At 39.6% G+C, this 21,291-nt stretch overlaps 1 protein-coding gene across 2 annotated transcripts in view; it reads right to left on the bottom strand.

Annotated features, from left to right (window-relative positions):
* Positions 1-21,291, bottom strand: part of LOC137286793 (beta-1,4-N-acetylgalactosaminyltransferase bre-4-like) — a 95,336-nt gene that overhangs the window by 17,668 nt on the left and 56,377 nt on the right. For both annotated transcript variants that reach the window (XM_067818792.1, XM_067818791.1), the window contains one exon: positions 1,862-2,049. In XM_067818792.1, coding sequence (XP_067674893.1) covers positions 1,862-2,049 — 188 coding nt within the window. The remainder of the gene's footprint in view (positions 1-1,861; positions 2,050-21,291) is intronic.

Below are 21,291 nucleotides of genomic sequence, written 5' to 3'. Positions count from 1 at the left end.
AGTGAGTGAGTCATTTGGACTTGAAGCTGGTGTAAGCAGTGTTTCCGTTATGCCAAGTCTTTTTGAATATCCCGGCATGTGTGGTTTGTATTGGAGAAATACCCGAAGAAACTTTTTTACAACGCTCTGGTACGAGGTGTTCGCGAAAATGCACAACTGGTAGTACCTATCAAAATGACATGTAAAGGTCAAAATAGTTAAACGCATCTGACATAATGATTATTTTTGCTTCTGACATGTAAGTTCAAAGACATTTCAAAAACAAATCGTTGTGAAACGTTCACATAGGCCTTTAATGTTGCAACCTTTTTGAACAGCTTGTTGTGAAACTCTTCTTGCAAAAGTAAGTAAATAACCGGTAAAAGACCGAAATAGTTTCAAGTCCGTGAACCACATCATTTTCCCTACAGCCTAGCCCGCCCTGCAACACTTAAGTCCGAAACAAAGCAAGTCTATATTCACTCAGGTTCGGTTTCCCATCCAATGTAAATGTGTATATTTGTCACTATCCAAATTTTATATAATATATATATATATATCTGTGTCTGTGTGTGTCTGTGTGTGTGTGTGTGTGTGTCTGTGTGTGTGTCTGTGTGTGTGTATCGATCTCAGCTTATCGACACGAAAATAAGCGTCAACTAAGAAATATTACCGTTTCCCAATTACAAAAGTCACCTAGAATGTAAAAACGTATATCCATTAGGCAAGTTTACAAGTGAGTTGAGGAGTGTTTGAAAACACATTCTAAATGTAACCTTCGGCAATATCTTTCAATAAGACGCAGAGCTCAATAGGAGCGGAAGGAATCTCGCGGAATAAATAACTCTCACAAACATACTTTTAATCAATTAAAACGACGCAAGCCGATATGTACATGGAACTTTTTCACTCCAATGTTTCCTGTCCTTGCCCCAGCACCTTACTGGGTCTGAACAGAACGGCCAAGACGTTGCGGTATTTGACATTATTTATTTAAGGCTCCGGGCAAAGACATTTAGGACGGGAAAACAAGTTCTATCAGAAGTGAAGCGCCACCTGTAAATGGTCTTTCAGTTGGAATGTCTTTAACGCCATTACCGAGTTGTTATTTTAAGTCTGCTCTCAAGCTAAAGAGCGTACAAGACACTTCCATCGGCTTTTATTCGCATTCAAGTAAGCTGTCTTACGTGAAAAGGTGTTATTGTGATGTAGCTATGCTAGGAGTATGTTCAGCTACTAAAAAACCAATTTGACGGTACCAGTCAGTGGATTTGTTACTGCTCTGAGAAATTAACGCTTACCATGACAGAAAAGGTTTAGTGGTTTAGCTTATGTCCTTTTCGTCTTGTGAGTAGTATAATTTTTACAAGGACCGAGGCAAAGTGTCGCAGCGGGGAGTTCACATTTCAAGTTTTTGTTTGTGTGTTGTTTAACGCCACACTATTCCTGCTATATGGCGGCTGTCTGTATACAATCGAGAACTGGACCGTACGACCAGTGATCAACATCATGAGCATAGATCTACGCAACTGGGCCGAGAAAATATGCGTCAACTAAGTTATCGTGTTTGACCATCCGGTACCATGTTTTAGGCCAAAAAGACACGAACTTACAAAACAGTATACAGACCACAGAGATCTTAACCATTTCAGTACTGAACGTATGGCACGACACTATTTACACAATCAAAATCAAGTACTGACGAAACGTACAATTAACGTTTACTGAGACAATGGCGTCTTTACTCGATAAACCATAGTGGGAATTTTAATTTCCTTTGAATTAAGGGATTCTCTGCAAAATAGCTCCCATGTGCCACGAGGATATCGTCGCAGCACAGACCATATTCATGTGATTCACATGCAATATTTTCATAACTTACCTATAGTTCATTTCATCTATCGCAACCGACATGTGACGCGGTTGCCATGGACACGAGTACATGTTCCTATCATCTTCAGGTATAAGGTCTACATCATGGAAGACAACACACTGGAAGTCAAATATCTTGAGCGCTTCTTTAAAGGCAGCATTCATTATCCGACCCTTGTTGAATGTGGCATTGCCAAACTGAAACAAAAACGCATATAGGTCAGAACCATCATATATAGATCAAAACAGTGTCTGTCATAGATCGCATTGAGAACACAGCTGATAGCTGTTCCTGTTCGGTTCTCATGAACGGTTCGGTTATCTATGTAATACCATATTCAAATGTGCTGTCAAGCATAAAATAGTTATGATGCAGTCTGTTTGTAGATAAGGTAGAGTTGCTCGTATACGTATTCTGGCATACAGCCTAATTCCTACTTTCAGAAGGTTCTTGTAGTCGTCGAACCTTTTGTCGTAGAAATACAGGTATTTAGAAATATAATAAATGTATATATGTGAAAGAAATTCAAATGGAGACTAGAACAATCCTAATTTCTGGGAAGAGTTGAGGCAGTCTAGTCATTGGAGACTTGGACCGCTATTTTATGCATTCACTAAACAGTATGATGTGTCAGTGCTTACAGCGAAACACGGCGATGGGGTGAGATTTGGGTCGTGACTCTGGGAAGCCGTGTTGGCTATCAATGCGAGTAATGTTGACTATCAATGCGAGTAATCTGTTTCTGTTGTCCCATATCGGGACTTTGATGAGATATGTCAAAGAGCGTCGTAAAACTACGTTTATCACCACCCAACTCAACCACATAAACCATGCATGCCCCGGGGTCAAACAGTTGGACGTGTCTGTCTTACAGACCCTGAAACAAATATATCTAAGACAGCCGTTGTCAGTAATACTGAGCATGGTTCCCATGGCTCCTTTTATTGCATTTTATTCACTATGCTTATGTCAAAAAGCCCGACATTAGTTCACAAATGGACACCCAGAGCAACAGCTGCGGTCGCCGTGCATGTGCAGAAAACCACGTTAGGCTCAACGACTGTATGTATTAAAATATTCACCAGATATTATAATTGGCAGTTGTATCGTTACGAACCTGGAAAGCCCGATATGTCAATCCTTACGTCGAACAGATTTGCGCAATAGTGTGCGCCACGGCTACACTGCCATTAAGCCCTAGCAGGTTACCTAATCTACGGGAAGTGTTCCTCTGTCTCCTGTCCCGATCAATCTACAAGCAGATATATTTGAATACACGCTAACTAGTCGTCTCCTACACTTGATGGGACGTAGCAATCAAAATCCCTCTTGACCTGTAGACCAGACAACCGGACAACCATGACTGGTCACCGTATTTCATAAAAGTGAATTAATCAGAGGTGAGCGATAACGCAGCACCGAATGACCTTTGCTGACGTCGCGCCACGGCACGCGCTGTGTAGACGTGATCAGATCTGCTGGTCTTCATTCATATTACATCGCTGCCCCGGGCACGACGTCCTAGTGGCTCCAGACGCACGCGTGAATCAGGGGCATGTACAGGTGTGGTGGTCTATGTAGTGCTAACACGGTATCTAAGATTCATGACCATATGTATGATTAAACTGGTCGCCTTGCTGAGCAGTGCTTGTGTACTTACATAACAGAAACTCAGTTCAACATCCCCAATATTTGTTCAAATAATAGATGGCAGATTTAGTCGAACAATTGTTTTACACTAAAATAAATGTATTTGCAAATACAGGAATGTACGGAATACATATGACCATATTCAATAGGTTTGATTCAGAAAAAGAGTGTCCTGCCGCTCGTCGTTTCTTTCCTTGTCGCCTCCCGGACACAGGTAGTCAAGACGCCGCAATATTAAATTACCGCCCTTTCGCATGCCAGAATCATATGATAGCGGTTTCACGGTAATCGTTTGAGATCTGCATCACTTCCGGTTTTCATCCCATACTCAGGTTTGCTTGTTGTGTGTTTTGTTTGTTGTTCAACACCACATTTTCAATCTGTCCGGTGATCAACATCATGTGCATCGATCTACGAAAATGTGATACGACGTGTCAACCAAGTCTGAGAGTCTGATCCCGTTTGTAGCCTCTCACGACAATCATGAGTTGCTGAATATCCATACTCAGATGATACAGTATTCCAGTTAAACCAGGTTTAACATTCAGGTTTACACTGGTCAAATTTCAAACTGGAAACGTCGCAGACTACTATTCTTGTGACAAACAAATGTTCCTGACTCTGTGTTTTTGATAGTATCGAAAAAAACTTCCAAATATCAAAGTTCACGAGGATAAAACAAACAACATGGAAATGCAGTAGGATTCTCACATTTGAACACTAAATATTGACTAAATGATACCAGGAGACTGCTGGATTTGGTTTAAATATCTTTGCTTGATTATGAAGACGAATACGCTGTTGTGTTTACATGTCACACCACGACAGAGAGCACTTGTGATCATGGAGTTGGCTTTATCTTAAAAATGTATTATGTTTCGTTAAACTGATTAGGTTTCTTGGCCCAATTCTTGAAATTCAATTCTCTTAACAAAGTTATATCATTCTGTGAACAATTCTGCGACAAACATTCATGCTTAGTTTTCGTGAATTTCGAAGCCTGTTTGACTCGGAGAAGGCAAGAATTTCGAAGCCTGTTTTACTCGGAGAAAGCAATTTTGTATAGTTTACAGATTGTATTTGTATTTGACTGATTCTTTATCAGATATGTCTGCACTGTATGAAGTCTTTACAAAATGTGACTCTCTGCTAAATATTCCTCGACTTCGGAACCTGGAGTAGACTGGACTGATAGGACAGTAACAGTCCTTCCGTAATTCATGTACTGTCTTAAACCTTTGTCACCAGTATCGATAACAGCCACTACCTAGGGCTTCTCTGTCATAATAGGACATGAAACAGACCAGACACACATTCGCAGTACCCACTGATACATGATGCTCCAGAATCTTGTGACCACGTTTCTGAATCTTAAAACAACCAAGGGTCACACTGATAACACAATCGGATCGGAAATAATACGGAAAACGTATCTCGAACCAAGGTACAGTGCGATTTTCTGTATTGTATGTTTTTATCCAATGGTGCCAGATAAACATTAGTGGCATGCTGGTCATCCATTGTACACATTTATCATCGATGCTTCGGCATGGTAAAATATTTAACAGTAGTTTACAATAACAACGTTATCATAAATTTGATCAGGGGGTGCGATTACCTACGATAGTTTAGAAAGGTGTATAATATGGACAATCATTCAGTGGCTGTCGGAACCACGCACAGATAAGAAAGTTTACTGTCGTCTCCCTTTTCAAAACATTCATGCTTTACCTAGTTCTATCTAACAATATGTACCTTAATAAGCTGTTGCTGCGACTATCAGCAGGTTTAAATGGAACGTGGCATCCTTTCACGCAACTCTCAGATATGGGGGTCTTGCCTTAACAGTGATATTTGAAAAATCACTCTGTTGTTTTTGGTAATAGAAAAGAAAAGAAAACAAACAAAAAGAAAATAAACAAACACAATAGACACACTGGATTAGCACTGCGCTGCTCTGAGTATGTATGTATGCTATATATCGTGTGTAGCGACTCAGCGTGATGTTTGTTTACCTAATATTTCTTGCATATCTGTACTTTGATGATCGAAAGTGGTCATGCTCTTATAATAACGTGTAAACATTTCTATAATTTACTAATTAAGCATAAATCAGTTTCTGTATTATAAGCTCAACGTAGATTTACTTAGGTCTTGTGTCGTGTGTGGGTTGATATGGAGAACCTCTGTCAAAAACAGCTAATTCCCTAACACTCGCGTTTTAACAGATCAACGCCCGCACAAGATGAGTGACATCGAATCACTCCAGGGCTTCACACAACAGACACGTCAAGTTCACTTTCGATCTACTATCTCAGATATGATGTGTCAAAATCAAGCATTCTACGAACTATACTGGGGTGTTACCAGAGAAATTGGAGAAATTTCCCGTCATGGAGCAGACCATTTCCGGTTGACCTGACCTACTTCGTGCATAAACGTCTTAAGAGAGGGGTGTACTCGACGGCAACTTGAACGGTAATATCGATTAACATTGAAAGAAATGCAAAGCAGTCGGTGAAGAAAGACGAAATATGTTTTTCTACAAACAGTTTGATTACATCTGAATGGGAGATCCCAAAACATTCACGGGCCACTTTAGGAAAGTTACCAATTTGAGTATGTTGATCTAACTGAGCGAATGAAATTCCCGCGATCGATACATGTCAATCTGGCCCAGACTGGCAATTTGCAAGTTGATACCGGGCAAGAGCATCACGCTGACCGGAGCGTGTGCTTCCTCCATGGAGATCACGCCCACCTTTTGCTTGGTACAAACAAGTGATTAAATATGCCACGCAAAACTGTGTAAAGCCAATCCTGTGCAGAAACACTAGAATGTAATCGCATTGTCGACTGAGGTGTTTGATTGTCTTGCTGTGGTGGGTTCACATAAATAGGCATGCTATGAACAACAGTTCTAAGACTGATCAAATTAGTTACATCGAGTTGAGTACAAAACCCTGTTCACTTACATATGAAATATCTGCTATCGAGTGTGCAATTGTGACGAATTGATGAGCATAAGCAGTATTTCAGCATAATCATACAATGTTCATTTCATGAGATAAGGAGACGTAGGGAGGTGCTTTTGTACATCAGTATTACAACTGAGAAAAATATATCGGAATAGTTCCACGATCGAACTGTCGATGAATAACAGGATTCAGGCGAGTCTTACCTATTACCGACATGAAACCACGCAAGCAAAGTCCATTCATCATAGCGCCATTTCCCGATGTGGACACTTACGTCCTCATATTCCGAGTATACTGACATACGTCACAAAGACGATATATTTCTAAAGCAGTATTGCCATCGTTACGAACAAAGCTAATTCTAGATGAAAGCAAACGTTAATCAATAGTCTTTGTTAAACTAATGTACAAATGTACCCATCCTCTCTGCTCACAAGAGCCTACAAGCAGTTTCGTGTCTGTCCCTAGCCGTTTTGCTGAAGGAATCCTTTTGTTTACACACGACAATATACAATCGTTATTGGCGCCGGTATATATAAGCTACTGTACCAGGATGACTGCAAACATACACAGCGACGGTCAGGACTCCTGATCGTATATTGATGCGCAAAGGCGCCATCGCTCCCAGAGTCTCGGCTATGTTCATATGTGTTCTTTGAAAACAGAAGGGCCTTGGGAATTAAATATTTTATAAAACATGTACTGGTACAATGAGCTTGAACACCAGTATGGTTTCAAGCATTGTGTTCCTGGTCGCACTGTGCACACACATTGTGTCATTGTGCCACCTTGTGCCAATTTGGTCAGAACTGGTCGCTTTGATTTCATTCCACGCCGGTCAATCTTTAGTTCAGCATTTTACTGTTTGGAATTTCAGACATATGATGTCAAAAACATATATCTAATTACATCATCCTAATATCGGAGTACATGTGCAACGCTTTTAAACAATTAGAAGATATCGGGACAGCTTGCAGCCTGATAAACTAAGGACTTCGATGAATGTTTTAAGAGTGGAATAGGCTACCGCAGATAGTTTAAGAGTGGCTCCGAGAGAATAAGTGCGCCATACATGATCTAGTTGCACTTAAAACATCACTACAATTATTTATTGTTACAAAATCAGTAAATATCGCGCTGTAAACTTGAGCGCTGTATTTCCTACACACTATCATTACTGAAGGACAGTTTATTTCTTCTCGACCATAAACTATGGAGCCATGCTATCATCCAAAATGGATGAACAGCGCTCATGCTAAGGTGTGCTGAGATTGAGACTGACATTAATTAATGGTTTGATGGGGTGCAAAATTCGATTTTGGATCCTTTGAACTGGCCAATCTGATTGCAATTGCATCAAATGAGTGGTGGTGTTATTATCGGCTATCTGCACTGTCAAAATATTTCATCAATGACATTTCAATACGTTCTGTGCCCTGGCACCTAAATTATGCACTATTTCGATTACGGTAAACTGTATTACGAATTGCGTGCTCGTGAGTCACAACACCACGCTACAACGGTTGTGTTATCATATAACGGGTAATGTTCTCGATGCGACAAAACCAATCTGATTTGCTTTATGCCACGCTCCGACACAGACGCGAACGAGGACTCCCAACAGAATGTGTTTATAATACCACACATAGAAGTCTCAAAGTTTTTCTCAAATACATATTCTGTATGCTCAGATAGTATACAGACAAAAGATCATTGTACGAGCAAGTACTGAATGATAAATGGGAAATTCACTCAAACATTGTAATCTATTTATGCGCGTTTGTGAAGTTACTATTTTGTAAACATTTCTTTGCATTCATTTGTTTAAGAATGGTATCAATGATGTCCTGATTATGACCCACGTGCTTCCGTACATGAATTCCACATATTAGAAAGGACAAATATTTATTTCTAATGATATTTATAGGAACATTTACAATCTCGGCCAATTAAAATCATGTCTGAAGTTTTGGCAACGTCTTCCCCACGTTCCGGGTTTTCAACGTGGACTACAACGACAACGAGTACACGGGGAATTGTATTTTCAGGCAGTATTCCGGCTAATGGTTTAAAGGTGAAAATGAGGTGTAACCGAAATGAGGGCAAACTCACGTTTAGACAGGGTGGATAATGATTTCGTCAAATTGAAATTGAAGTGCACTCTAGTGTATATTTATTTCGGTCGGCAGTTTAGTGGCCGAGAATCGATTCTAACATGATATCTTAAACATTTGAACGTCAAACAAACACGACTTATAACAGTTAATAGTTTGTAGCATTAACTCATTACACTCACGACCGTCACGACCGGTTAAAATTGACAAACGTGAGCAGTCATTAGAGGCTGCACTGACTCGTATAAATATATCGTATTTCAATCGAAACATCGTGACATTTGTCAATATCGGAATTTATCATACAATGAAAGTGTTATCGACGCGACAAACAGATCCAGTGAACTTGCCTTATGCTCCGAAAACGATAAAAACGAGGAAACTATTTCTACGTCCAGATACCTCCATCCACGATACGTTATATCCTCTTGCCTAACGGTTCCAGTATGTAAACAATTATTCCTACAACTCACCCAACCATATTTGATAACACCCAGACACTGTATTCATTTCTAATGAGATTCGCGAAATGTGGTCTTGAATATTGAATCTTACGAGAATGACATTCTATATGAGGCATCGTGTAACGTAATGAATTAGAAATGTAAACTGTGCATTATTTATACCTGCTCCTACTACGATGTAAACCACCGCAGCGATACCAAGACATCGATCTTTCATCACATGAACCCTGCTTCTCCCATGCATTGTGTCCATATACATTTATATACCATATAAATAATACACCTATCTTTTTAGGTGATGAAAATGAAACAATGGTTATTTGATGTGATTAAATTTCACAGTTGAGATCTACTGTTAGCAAAGTTTTCAACCTAGGGATTGAGTGCACGCAACAATATTCCAGCTATATGGCGTTAGACCTGACAATCTAGTGATTAACAACATGAGCATCGACCTACATAGGTGTCAACAAAGTTGTCGAGCCTGACGTCAAGCATGGGTTACTGACAAACATTTCTTACCCTAATCTTCAGGGGTTTTCCATCCAGGAATATTACGTTACATTGCGTTTATAAATTTTCGCCAGTTCCAGTTCCAGTGGGTATATTCTTTTGCCCGGCCGTGTAGCACCATGACTTTGATGGTACCGATGCGTGAAGAAAGGTAGCACGCTATTACCCAGGATGTCTCAAGCTGAATCCAAGGAATGATTCCAGGCCCATTCTGTTACTTCTTCTTTACGGACACTATCGTATTTACATGTAATTACGTTTACAGACAGAGAGGGCGCTTCCTCTCATCAATTCAACAACATAATCGCTATTTGCAAGCAAGAACGGTTGCCTCGTGGAGCCATTTTCAAATGTAATTCAACGTTTTTACATACACAAAGAACCAATGATCGATTTGGTTAACATGCTCTTGTCAATTTTGTGAGCGTTCAGTGGCCCTTCCAGTCCGGACTTTTACCAAAGACGTACCATTACTCCACTTAAAACACGCCTGGATAGTCAACCATGAAAATCTGTAAATTTCCATCGTCAATAGTCGTCTTTAAAAGTGGGGAGAAAACCCTGTATCTGACTTGCTTGACACGACATGATCTGCATGAATCTTATACTGACAGAATGCAAACCATTATACCTTGGCTGCAAGTCAAGTCAATATCTGACCAAGGCCACAACAACTACTTACATATCCTGGCCCACAATCAAATACGTTTATTTTTTAAACATATCTATCCCCAAAATTAATCGGTAAATGGTAGGGGGGCTATCTGACCATGTGTAATCAAGAAAACAGTATTTGCATACCCTCCTTCCAGTGAAATTATCTAAACAGAAATGCCAGAAAATAACCAGTCTCAATTATCCCATAACACGGATTCACCTGGCCATGAATAGCAAAATACTGTACGATACAAGGTAAGCATGGCCTACCCTACCAGTTGTTACTCAAACAGCCTGAATAAATCACCATGAGGAATAGTCATTCTTCTCTTAAAAGCTGTAAATGTGGTGGTTTACAAACAGTAAGTTACTGCCCTCTATTCTATTTTAACGAATGATAACGTTTCTATCAGTGTTGCCCTAAGCATTACGAAGCCAAATGTACAGCGTGAGTATAGAACGCCCAGGCCAAATTCCTTTTCGTTCAAACAGGACCGCACAATCAATGAAATGTGTTGTCATCAATCACTGAAACAGTCTTCCTGAAAACTGGTCTTAATCTAGAAATCACTCCTACTGGAACAGAATGACAAATCACGTGACAGACACTACTTGACAAAACTATTTATTGTTTCCAGCCTTTCGACACTTGTGATCGATATTTATTGGGTCTGGTTTTCGCAACGAATGTCTGCAGTTTTCTTCGTCCCAGCAGCCTTCTACTCGGTAATAATCAGACACAAAATCTATGGACGAGAAGCACGTAGGCGTTCTGTATGATGACAACAAAAGTGATCATCGGTTCAGTAAAGAAGTCTGGAGTATCATTAAACACGTCCAGTTACTTCCTGGTTCTCAAACGCAAGAAACGCCAACGTCTCTCACAACATCAGCATTGATGGAGTTAAATTTATTATGAAGAATGAGGCTCACTCTTTATTGCCCGTCGTTATCTTTTGGTGTATACCTTTCAAGGTCATAACAAAGAAACGTACATGTAATAAAATCCTAAAACAGACAGACAGACAGACAGATATGTTATTCGTATAAAGGCCAAAGGCCCAGAATACAAAATAAATTAGCTGATATAAGCGCAGATAAAAGTGACAGGTTTATGTTTTCACAGTTGCAACTCTAGTTTTATGCATTCATCTAAAAACATTTGCTGACGTTACCATACAAAAAAGTAATAAACCTATTTCCAGCATCATATAATTTACAATAAAAAACCGACACGTGTTTCATCTTCAATACAGTTCATATTTATTTAATTTACATTAAGAACAAACTCTGTGAGTCTTTGGTATGTCATTATATCTTCCTATGTCTATACCCGATCCTAAATTGTTACAACTGAACTTTGCTAGAAGGGATTTTAACTTGAGAGAGGTTGGTAATGACTGGTAACTTTCTACGTGCAGTAATGATTAAAAGCGTTTGCAGGCAAACGAATTTGAAAGGTTATGAACAGTGGCAGATCATAATTGTATGAGATTATCAGAAAGTCGAAGTTTAAACTGCTGCATAAATGCCTAATAAATGCTATCGTCCACATCCTGTGAGAGCAATACAAATCCAAAACCAAGAGTAAATAAGATATTGTTTTATATTTGCTGCCCATGTAGTTCTACCTCAATCACCAAGAGATTTCTTTATATTATAACCCAGAAAAGAGAGTCGATGTGATTCTAACTGAATTACCCCACAACAATATTTAATCACTCTAGACATATAATTAAGTTGTAATGGAGGCCTGCCATATTTCCCGAGAACCATACTGACAATTACATTCCTGCCAACTCTGGGGTATTGTCAGCAAATCTTAATCTGAAGGCTTTGAATAATTTTACAATATGATGTTCCTCAAACCTCAGATCCATAACACAGAATAAGCAGAATGACAGAGTCAAACAACTTAAAGAGATCCTGGGCTGACAGATTACCAAAATTTCTTTAAAATCCTAAAATATGCTATCATTTCGGCACGTATACGCTACAAAATCCACTTATATCACGAAGTTTAAGCTTTATGTTGTATTCATAAGCACCTGACACAGTTAACAGAGGTCTAACTGACACACACTGGTATTAAACTGGAACAGTTAACAGAGGTCTAACTGACACACAGTGGCCTAACTAACACAGTTAACAGAGGTCTAACTGACACACAGACGCCTAACTGAAACAGTTAACAGGGGTCTAACTGACACACAGAGGCCTAAGTAACAGTCAACAGAGGTCTAACTGACACACAGAGGCCTAACTGAAATAGTTAACAGGGGTCTAACTGACACACAGTGGCCTAACTGAAACAGTTAACAGGTCTTACTGACACACAGTGGCCTAACTGAAATAGTCAACAGAGGTCTAACTGACACACAGACGCCTAACTGAAATAGTTAACAGGGGTCTAACTGACACAGAGTGGCCTAACTGAAACAGTTAACAGGGGTCTAACTGACACACAGAGGCCTAACTGAAACAGTTAACAGGGGTCTAACTGACACACAGAGGCCTAACTGAAATAGTTAACAGGGGTCTAACTGACACACAGTGGCCTAACTGAAACAGTTAACAGAGGTCTAACTGACACACAGAGGCCTAAGTAACAGTCAACAGAGGTCTAACTGACACACAGAGGCCTAACTGAAATAGTTAACAGGGGTCTAACTGACACACAGTGGCCAAACTGAAACAGTTAACAGGTCTTACTGACACACAGTGGCCTAACTGAAATAGTCAACAGAGGTCTAACTGACACACAGACGCCTAACTGAAATAGTTAACAGGGGTCTAACTGACACACAGTGGCCTAACTGAAACAGTTAACAGGGGTCTAACTGACACACAGAGGCCTAACTGAAATAGTTACCAGGGGTCTAACGGACACACAGTGGCCTAACTGAAACAGTTAACAGAGGTCTAACTGACACACAGAGGCCTAACTGAAACAGTTAACAGGTCTTACTGACACACAGACGCCTAACTGAAATAGTTAACAGAGGTCTTACTGACACACAGTGGCCTAGCTGAAATAGTTAACAGGGGTCTAACTGACACACAGTGGCCTAACTGAAATAGTTAACAGAGGTCTAACTGACACACAGAGGCCTAACTAACAGTTAACAGGGGTCTAACTGACACACAGTGGCCTAACTGAAATAGTTAACAGGGGTCTAACTGACACACAGACGCCTAACTGAAATAGTTAACAGGGGTCTGACACACAGACGCCTAACTGAAACAGTTAACAGGGGTCTAACTGACACACAGAGGCCTAACTGAAACAGTTAACAGGGGTCTAACTGACACACAGAGGCCTAAGTAACAGTTAACAGAGGTCTAACTGACACACAGAGGCCTAACTGAAATAGTTAACAGGGGTCTAACTGACACACAGTGGCCTAACTGAAACAGTTAACAGGGGTCTAACTGACACACAGTGGCCTAACTGAAACAGTTAACAGGGGTCTAACTGACACACAGTGGCCTAACTAACAGTTAACAGTGGTCTAACTGACACACAGACGCCTAACTGAAACAGTTAACAGGGGTCTAACTGACACACAGTGACCTAACTAACAGTTAACAGGGGTCTAACTGACACACAGACGCCTAACTGAAATAGTTAACAGGGGTCTAACTGACACACAGTGGCCTAACTAACAGTTAACAGGGGTCTAACTGACACACAGTGGCCTAACTAACAGTTAACAGAGGTCTAACTGACACACAGAGGCCTATCTGCAATACGATTAAAAGCAACGTTTAACTCAATTCAATGTTGTCGATTTTTGCGTAAGATACTAATATTTTTTCCTTAACTGATTATTCACTGACGTTTACCTTTCATATTAGGTTATTGAGTATCTTAATCACCATGCAATCCTCATACGACCTCCTACGTATTGGTAATCGATATATATTGACAATTCTAACAAGCTCAATTGAAAATTCCGGACACGTACATGTCTTTGAGCCACTCAGCCAAAGGTGATCGTGAAATAGTAACAAAGGCCCTTGGTTAAAATGAGCAAAGTAACAGATAACGTTTTAAAAAAAAAAAACTACATAAACTAATACACAAGACGGCAGCAATGCCGAACAATGATTGCGCAACAAAAACTAGGACGGTCGTATATTAAAGAACCGAAAGCATGGAAATTGCAGGACTAACAACACAACCTTTCCTGCTACGCATGCGCCTAACACGAAGGAAGTTGACATCCTTATCACCACGACAACGGAAGCCGTGATTTACAGCGGTAACAAACAGCTTATCTAGATGTATAATATTTAATATTTTAGTGGAAGGCTTGGAACAAGTTCATATCTCACAACTACACACAATACATGGCTGGCTGGATTAAGAAGTGGTTTAAATGAACCTTATGTAATATTTACGACGAACAAATTACTATCTCATAGACGCCCGATCGTGTGACGTAACACATACAGGTAACGAGGCAGTGTGACATTGAGTTGTCATGGTTACAGTATTTATAATCAAACCTGAATTCCATGTATTAATGATGCGATTGTATTGGGCATGCCGTATCAAATAGTCGACGCATGGATATGCAATACAGCAATGCAGCAGTCTTCCAATTACATCTTGTAGCGTGAGTCTGACAATTCTCCCAAATCGCGGACCAAAGGTCAAGTGATGACTGACAAAACATTCCCCAAAGTAAGCCAGAATCACCGTTACAAAACCATACGCCTCGTATGAAGCGTCCACTCTGAAAGCTCTTGCTTCCTCGCATCAGTGCAGTTCGCAGATATGTCCCTTTCTGGAAGGATCTCGCTTTGCTTTGCGTTACTAAACCGTCAGCGGGTTATTAATGTGTGGTCAGCAGAAATGAAGAGTTCTTCCCATTGTTGACCTTTACGCACTTTGGTATCATGTAGCGCCAAATCTGGCGCTTACGCTACGAGACGAACATATGGCATTCCCTTGCAAAATATATCTACACTGCCATCTTCTCGAATGGACCGTCAGTCAACGGTTGTAAACAGGGCGAAGCCATGCAGTTGGCGATACATGGCAGGGTGTACAAGATCACTTAATTTCCAGATATGATACTCACATTGTGCAAAGGATCAAACCATGGAGTCATCAGAAAACTATTGTGTGGGTCAAATTTGGTTTAAATAGTTATATGTAACTCTTATAGCAAGCACAGATCCCAGGTTCCATAAAGTCATTGCATCTTGTGGATACCATACCTGCGATTGTGTTATTTGTCATGGACTCGTTCCGTGATTTGCAAAATGGTTTATTGGTGGCATGAAATCCATTTCTATGGTAACTCATCTATGGAGTACAAAAGGCTAGATTAAAGTGGTTGCATGCCTAGAGAGAGGATACAATATTATTATTTATCAAGGTTTTAAATGGATACAATTTCCAGTTACTAATCTACACTTAAGTAAAACTGTGAAACAGTGTGATTCTAAGCAAAGTGTGAGTAGTATACTTTCTGAAGTATATTGCTTCTTAATCTCCACTCACAAGGTGACGTTACGCCTATTACAGTCCCCAGAAAACACGTACATACTATTCTAAAGATTATTGGAGTTAAATGGACGAGAACTGTTTGCTTATGACATCAAGTATTGATTTCAGCTGCTATGAAAGGCTCATAATCTCTTGAGGCCTCGTAAACAATGGCGGTCGTAACAGAAACCGATAACAATCTACCAGGCAGACGACATAACTTGTGATCTCTGGTGCAGTCGGTTTGAACAGTCGACTTTAATTGAAAGTCTCGTCAGACAGACGCTTGCTAGTCCTCTGTTCTCTAATTCAGATTGGTCTAGGGGCAATTGGGAGAGATCAATATGAACACGGCATGACACTACATCGAGGACCTCCTGTGGTCAAGACAAGGCCGATAGGTATTGACGTGGCATTGAACGAGTGAGACATAAACGTCAAATCGTGTTACGTCTGATATTCCTATTTGACGTGGCTGTGTAAATAGTTGCTGCCGTGGCCATTTTCGTTGACTTGATCTCGCGAAGGTTAATATTTTCGAGTGTTAGATTCTCATATATATTCTGAGGAGTATCTGTTTGATACAATAGATAAGATACATTCAAACGCTCCAGCAAGAAATAGGTTAGAACTGGTCGTCACCGCTATGTAAGAGGAGCCTCTGACATATTATGTAAAAATATTCCGAACAGGAGCCCTAAGACTTTCTCCATTACCTGAAACTGTGGTAATCTAGACTTGCCACATATTCTAGACTTTCAAGGGTTTTCCTGGATTATTTGTTTCAGGATCCAGATATAATTATAAAGGCGTCTAACGGGATCTGTTGGTCAGAATCGAGGACATGTCATCGTATCCCATTTGCGAAGATCGATGTTCATGATGCCACTCACGAGATTGTCTGGTCCAGATTTGATGTGGCGAGCGTGGCGTTAAACAACAAAAACAATCAGTTTTGTGTGTCAAGATTTGTATGCTCCTCTAACTTTCACTTCATTGTAAGGAGTCGATATATCAATGTTCCGAGAACAGAATTACGTGTAACACCCTGTCACTTAATTGTATGCCCGATTCTCCCGTCTCCAATCTAAAGAGACCACAAACACATGTTATAGAATTTGAATAATTCTCACAGTGTAAAGGCAATTCAGTATTAATAAACCCCTCATTTATGTACCAATTAGCTACTATATGTACTGATGGCATGTGTCTGTTATACCTGTATCCTGTAGGCATGTGTATGTAGTGTAACCATGGGCGTCTAACATCCCTGTACTATATGTACAGTAGACATGTGTCTGTAGTACATTTGTACCGCAGCTCCTGTGGTTTGTGTACGCTGCCAAAATGGGTATATTCGTCACAATCGAAATCATATACATTCAGAGACTAAGCGTTAGACTATCCTTAACTATATGTAATGTGCTCTGTTTCTCCACTACCCTCTGAATAATAAGCGCTGCACGCATGCAGGTGTAAGTGTCTAAACGGAGAACTATTGACTGAGGTCACTATAGATCTCAAACACCAATTTAAGCTCAGACGGTCTCATTTAAAAGTCATCCCCCGGTACCAAAGGTATCGGCTTTCACCTTGGAGACACCGGCTTCCATGCAGGCCATTACGTCCACTGCCACGTCTCTCAACGATCTGGTGTCTAAGAAATATCGGTGAGTGTAGACCCCTTAGATTACTAGTAATTGTTCCGTGTTTACACGCAGTAATCATGTCCCGGGGAAGCCTATCGATTGCCTAATATGAAATCGGATTACAGGTCTCCAACCTGTCTATGTAATAAGCAATAATGCCTGCCTCTTTCTTCTTGGAACTACAGGTGTAAGTTACTTCCGATGTAGTAAACGATGAATTAATTCCCGTCTTATCTATTTACAGTGTTAGACCTGAAGGAGTTTACAGATGATGTACTGACAGATTGCGTGAAGCGGGTAGCAGCTTCGTGCGGTATTGCATAAGGGGGTTTATCTGCATCAAGGCAATAAATGTAATTAACGTGGTAATGTGTGTGTTGATTAATGTGCAACTAGGCTGTGAGTAATGCCATAGTGCATATGAATGACGCAAATAGACACATATGACGTAATTCCAGGGGGCGGGAAGATGGGTTCGCATCATAAGGGTTACAGACTTCGAAAGGCCGGTTTCAATACCAAAATCGGTTAAAAATGAAGTCAGACATATTTCTCTGTGAAAGTGCTCGATTAATGAACAAAACCTGCGTAAAAACTCTCTACTCTGCTATTTGAAGCATACATGATCTTCAGTCTGTTAATTAGAAGTTTTGATTGAAACATTTAAATGAGTAAACTGTCTCTACTACCACTAATAACAAGGCATAGCCTAGTGGTGAATGCGTTCACTCGTTACACCGGAGATGCGGGTTCGATTCCCCATATGAGTACAATGTGTGAAGAACATTTCTGATGTCAGCTGCTGTGATTTTGCTGGAATATTGCTAAACTTGAATGTTACAGGTTAAAAACAAAATCAACTATACCTGCAGTTAAACACAGGTATTCCACTCGAAGCCGAAAAATCAGATGAGTGTAAAGCTGAACAATTCAATGATAACATTCTAATTGAACTTGTTAACATTTTGACTCCGAAAGCAAGGTCACCAAGAGAAGGTCAAGGTAACCCCGTTGAAGATGTGAATGAACTAAGATATTACGCAAATGCTGGTCGGATTTGCACGAGATACATTTGGAAGCCTCTCATGCAAGGCTCATGTAAGGCTAACCCCACCACATGTGAGACAAAGAAACCTAAATCTTCCAGTAATACACCTTGGTATGGATACAGAAAGTAAATCGAATAAATCCCTCCTGCATAAAGCATGTGCAGAGTACAAGAGAGTGATGAATAAATGCATTGACAAGAGAATAATCCTTTCAGACAGAAGTTGCGTGAAAATATCGCACATCTCCGAGACGTTTCTGGAATTTATTGAACGGTAGAGTAAACAATACGAACTATTCTGTATCACTGGAGGATTTCGATGATTATTTCAGGCATGTAAATGAATCAATTATTAATGAAGATACAGAGCCAGATATTGACTTACATCACCATGACTATGACGTCAGTATACACATTGATGAAATATCACTAGCTGAACTTAATGCAGCTTTACAATAACTTAAGAGAAACAAAGCTCCTGGATTAGATTTTATTCAAAGTAATCATCTCACTTAAACGTCGTCAAATCTAACGAATTTTTTATAAATTTTATATTTTCATGCAGTATCTGAGTTTTTGTCTGAATTATGGCGGAATTGTGTCATTCAACCTTTTCGAAAGAAATGATGCTCATACTGTTGATCATTGGATTGTCTTGTCCAGACTGAATTATTTACAGACCGACGCCGTATCGCTGGAATATTGCTGAGTTCAGCGTAAAACTCAAGTCACTCACTTCGAAAAAAATGATCTTATCATATGGATACTGCTTCTTATCGACCGATATCTATTTTACATATTTTTTGTTTTTTGTTATTCACCAGTATTATAAACGACAGCCTCAGCTAATGTGTGTGACAATAACGAGATAATTTCACATGTTCAATCTGGTTTTAGCAAAGACTTTTCCACCACGGATAATGTTTTCACATTCAGAGACTTATTCATAAAATGAAAGAGACTAATACGAAATTATTCTGCGCTTTTGTAGTCTTCTCGAAAGCTTTTGATAAAGGATGGAGAGTTGGTCTGTGGTAAACATATTGGTGTCAAGTGAAAACTACTAATCCTGATTCAAAATACATACACTCGTAACGATGTCAAATCATGTCTTATGGGCCATAGCGACAAATTCCCCTTTTCTCATGTTAGGTGTCAGGAAAGGGGAAAACTGGTCATCACTACTTTTCGTAATATTCCTTGATGTTTTAGAGTTATTTTTAGAAAAGAAACCATGTAGTGGAATACAGCTGCATTCTAACACTGGAAATATTGCGTTATATTTCAAATTGCTTGTACATCTACTGATTCTTGTTCACACATGGTGACTAACAAAACGTTCTTAATAACGTTGCTACGTATTGTGCAACAGGGAAACTAAGTCAATCATAATAAATCTAAGACAGTGATTTTAGCTCTGGATCTGCAGCTAGTTAAAAAAACACACCTTTATCGCAATGATCAGACAACAGGGATTGTCGATACATATGATATTTATAACGTAGAAATGGGCGTTTGAACTTTGCAATTAAACACGGTGCAGAACTCGGCATGAAAGCATTGGCTATTGCTAAAACGAGCAAGAAATATATAGTAACAGTTAGATATCATACTTTCTGCCTTTAATTCATTGGTTCTATCAGTCATATTGTATGGTTGAGAAATTTGGTGATTCGAAAATTGAGATGTCAGTGAACGGGTTCACCTTAAATTCCTTAAATTAGCTACCGGTTTTAGATAAAACACCCCGAAGTGTGCGGTTTATGGAGAACTTGGAAGACAACCTGTTAAGCTGCAAATCACTAAACGATTAATCACTTATTGGTGCAAATTGAAAATTTCCCATCAAAACAGCAAAGCAGCTTCTTTAAGATTCTATCCTGGATAGTACTCCCATGATACATCATGTGCGAAACATATATTTTGTAAATGCTTGTGACCGGATGTGTTTGTAAACCCCTATTCATTATACTATATCCTTGATCATATCAAAATTTGAATCAACCCTGAAGTACCAGTATTTACAATCGTGGACCAGTGAAATGAATACTTCAACCAAAGGACAATATTATGAGTTTTTTTAAAAGCCCATTAACTCAAATCGGCAAATACTTACTGCTATCAGAAAATATATGGAAACCTATTTTATATTTTAAAACCACCTAGCCACATACTTCCAGCAGAAGTTGAGAGATGAACGAATCACGGAAGAAAAGGAAGAGCATGTAACCGTTGTAACCCACAGTTAACTGGGGATGTTTTCCATTATATCCTCAGCTGTTCCCAACAACGGATCACTCAGCTAGAGGATGGTGCTTGTTCCTTCCCTAATCTCTCTTCATATAAAAATACTGTTGTCAAGGGCTAAACTTTCAACAATCAAACACCTACCTAAATGTATCAAATGCGTATGTTCCAGTTCTCAGTAACCATTGTCTACATTCCCTGCCACCTTCTTCCATACTTTGTATGTTCTACATTCCATTATATGTACTCATGTACCACCGGAGGTTGTTTTCTTTTTTCTTTTTGTTTTTGTTTTTTGTTTGTTTTGTTTTTGTTTTTTTAGTAATAAACTATGAGTATCTGCTAAAGCGTTGAAAACCATACTCACTCACGCATAACACAAGTTTTGGAGACGCAGTTGTTTGACCGTGATGCATTGAAAGCGCATCCAGAGAAGAGATTAAGTTTTCACATTTTGGAACATCTAATTATTCTCATATGAAACGCATGAAACATTCAAACAGGTCACGCCCCTCTAACTATGCGCTTCTCGGTTTAATCAAAAGTTACAATTTTCAGCAGAGTGTCTGTGTCTGTCATCATCAGTTTTTGACTATTTTCAATTACGAATAAACTTTAA

The sequence above is a fragment of the Haliotis asinina genome, chromosome 6 (assembly GCF_037392515.1).
Source record: "Haliotis asinina isolate JCU_RB_2024 chromosome 6, JCU_Hal_asi_v2, whole genome shotgun sequence".
NCBI lineage: Eukaryota > Metazoa > Mollusca > Gastropoda > Lepetellida > Haliotidae > Haliotis > Haliotis asinina.
The sequence above is the reverse complement of the archived record's forward strand: the minus strand, read 5'-3'. Positions and strand labels throughout refer to the sequence as shown.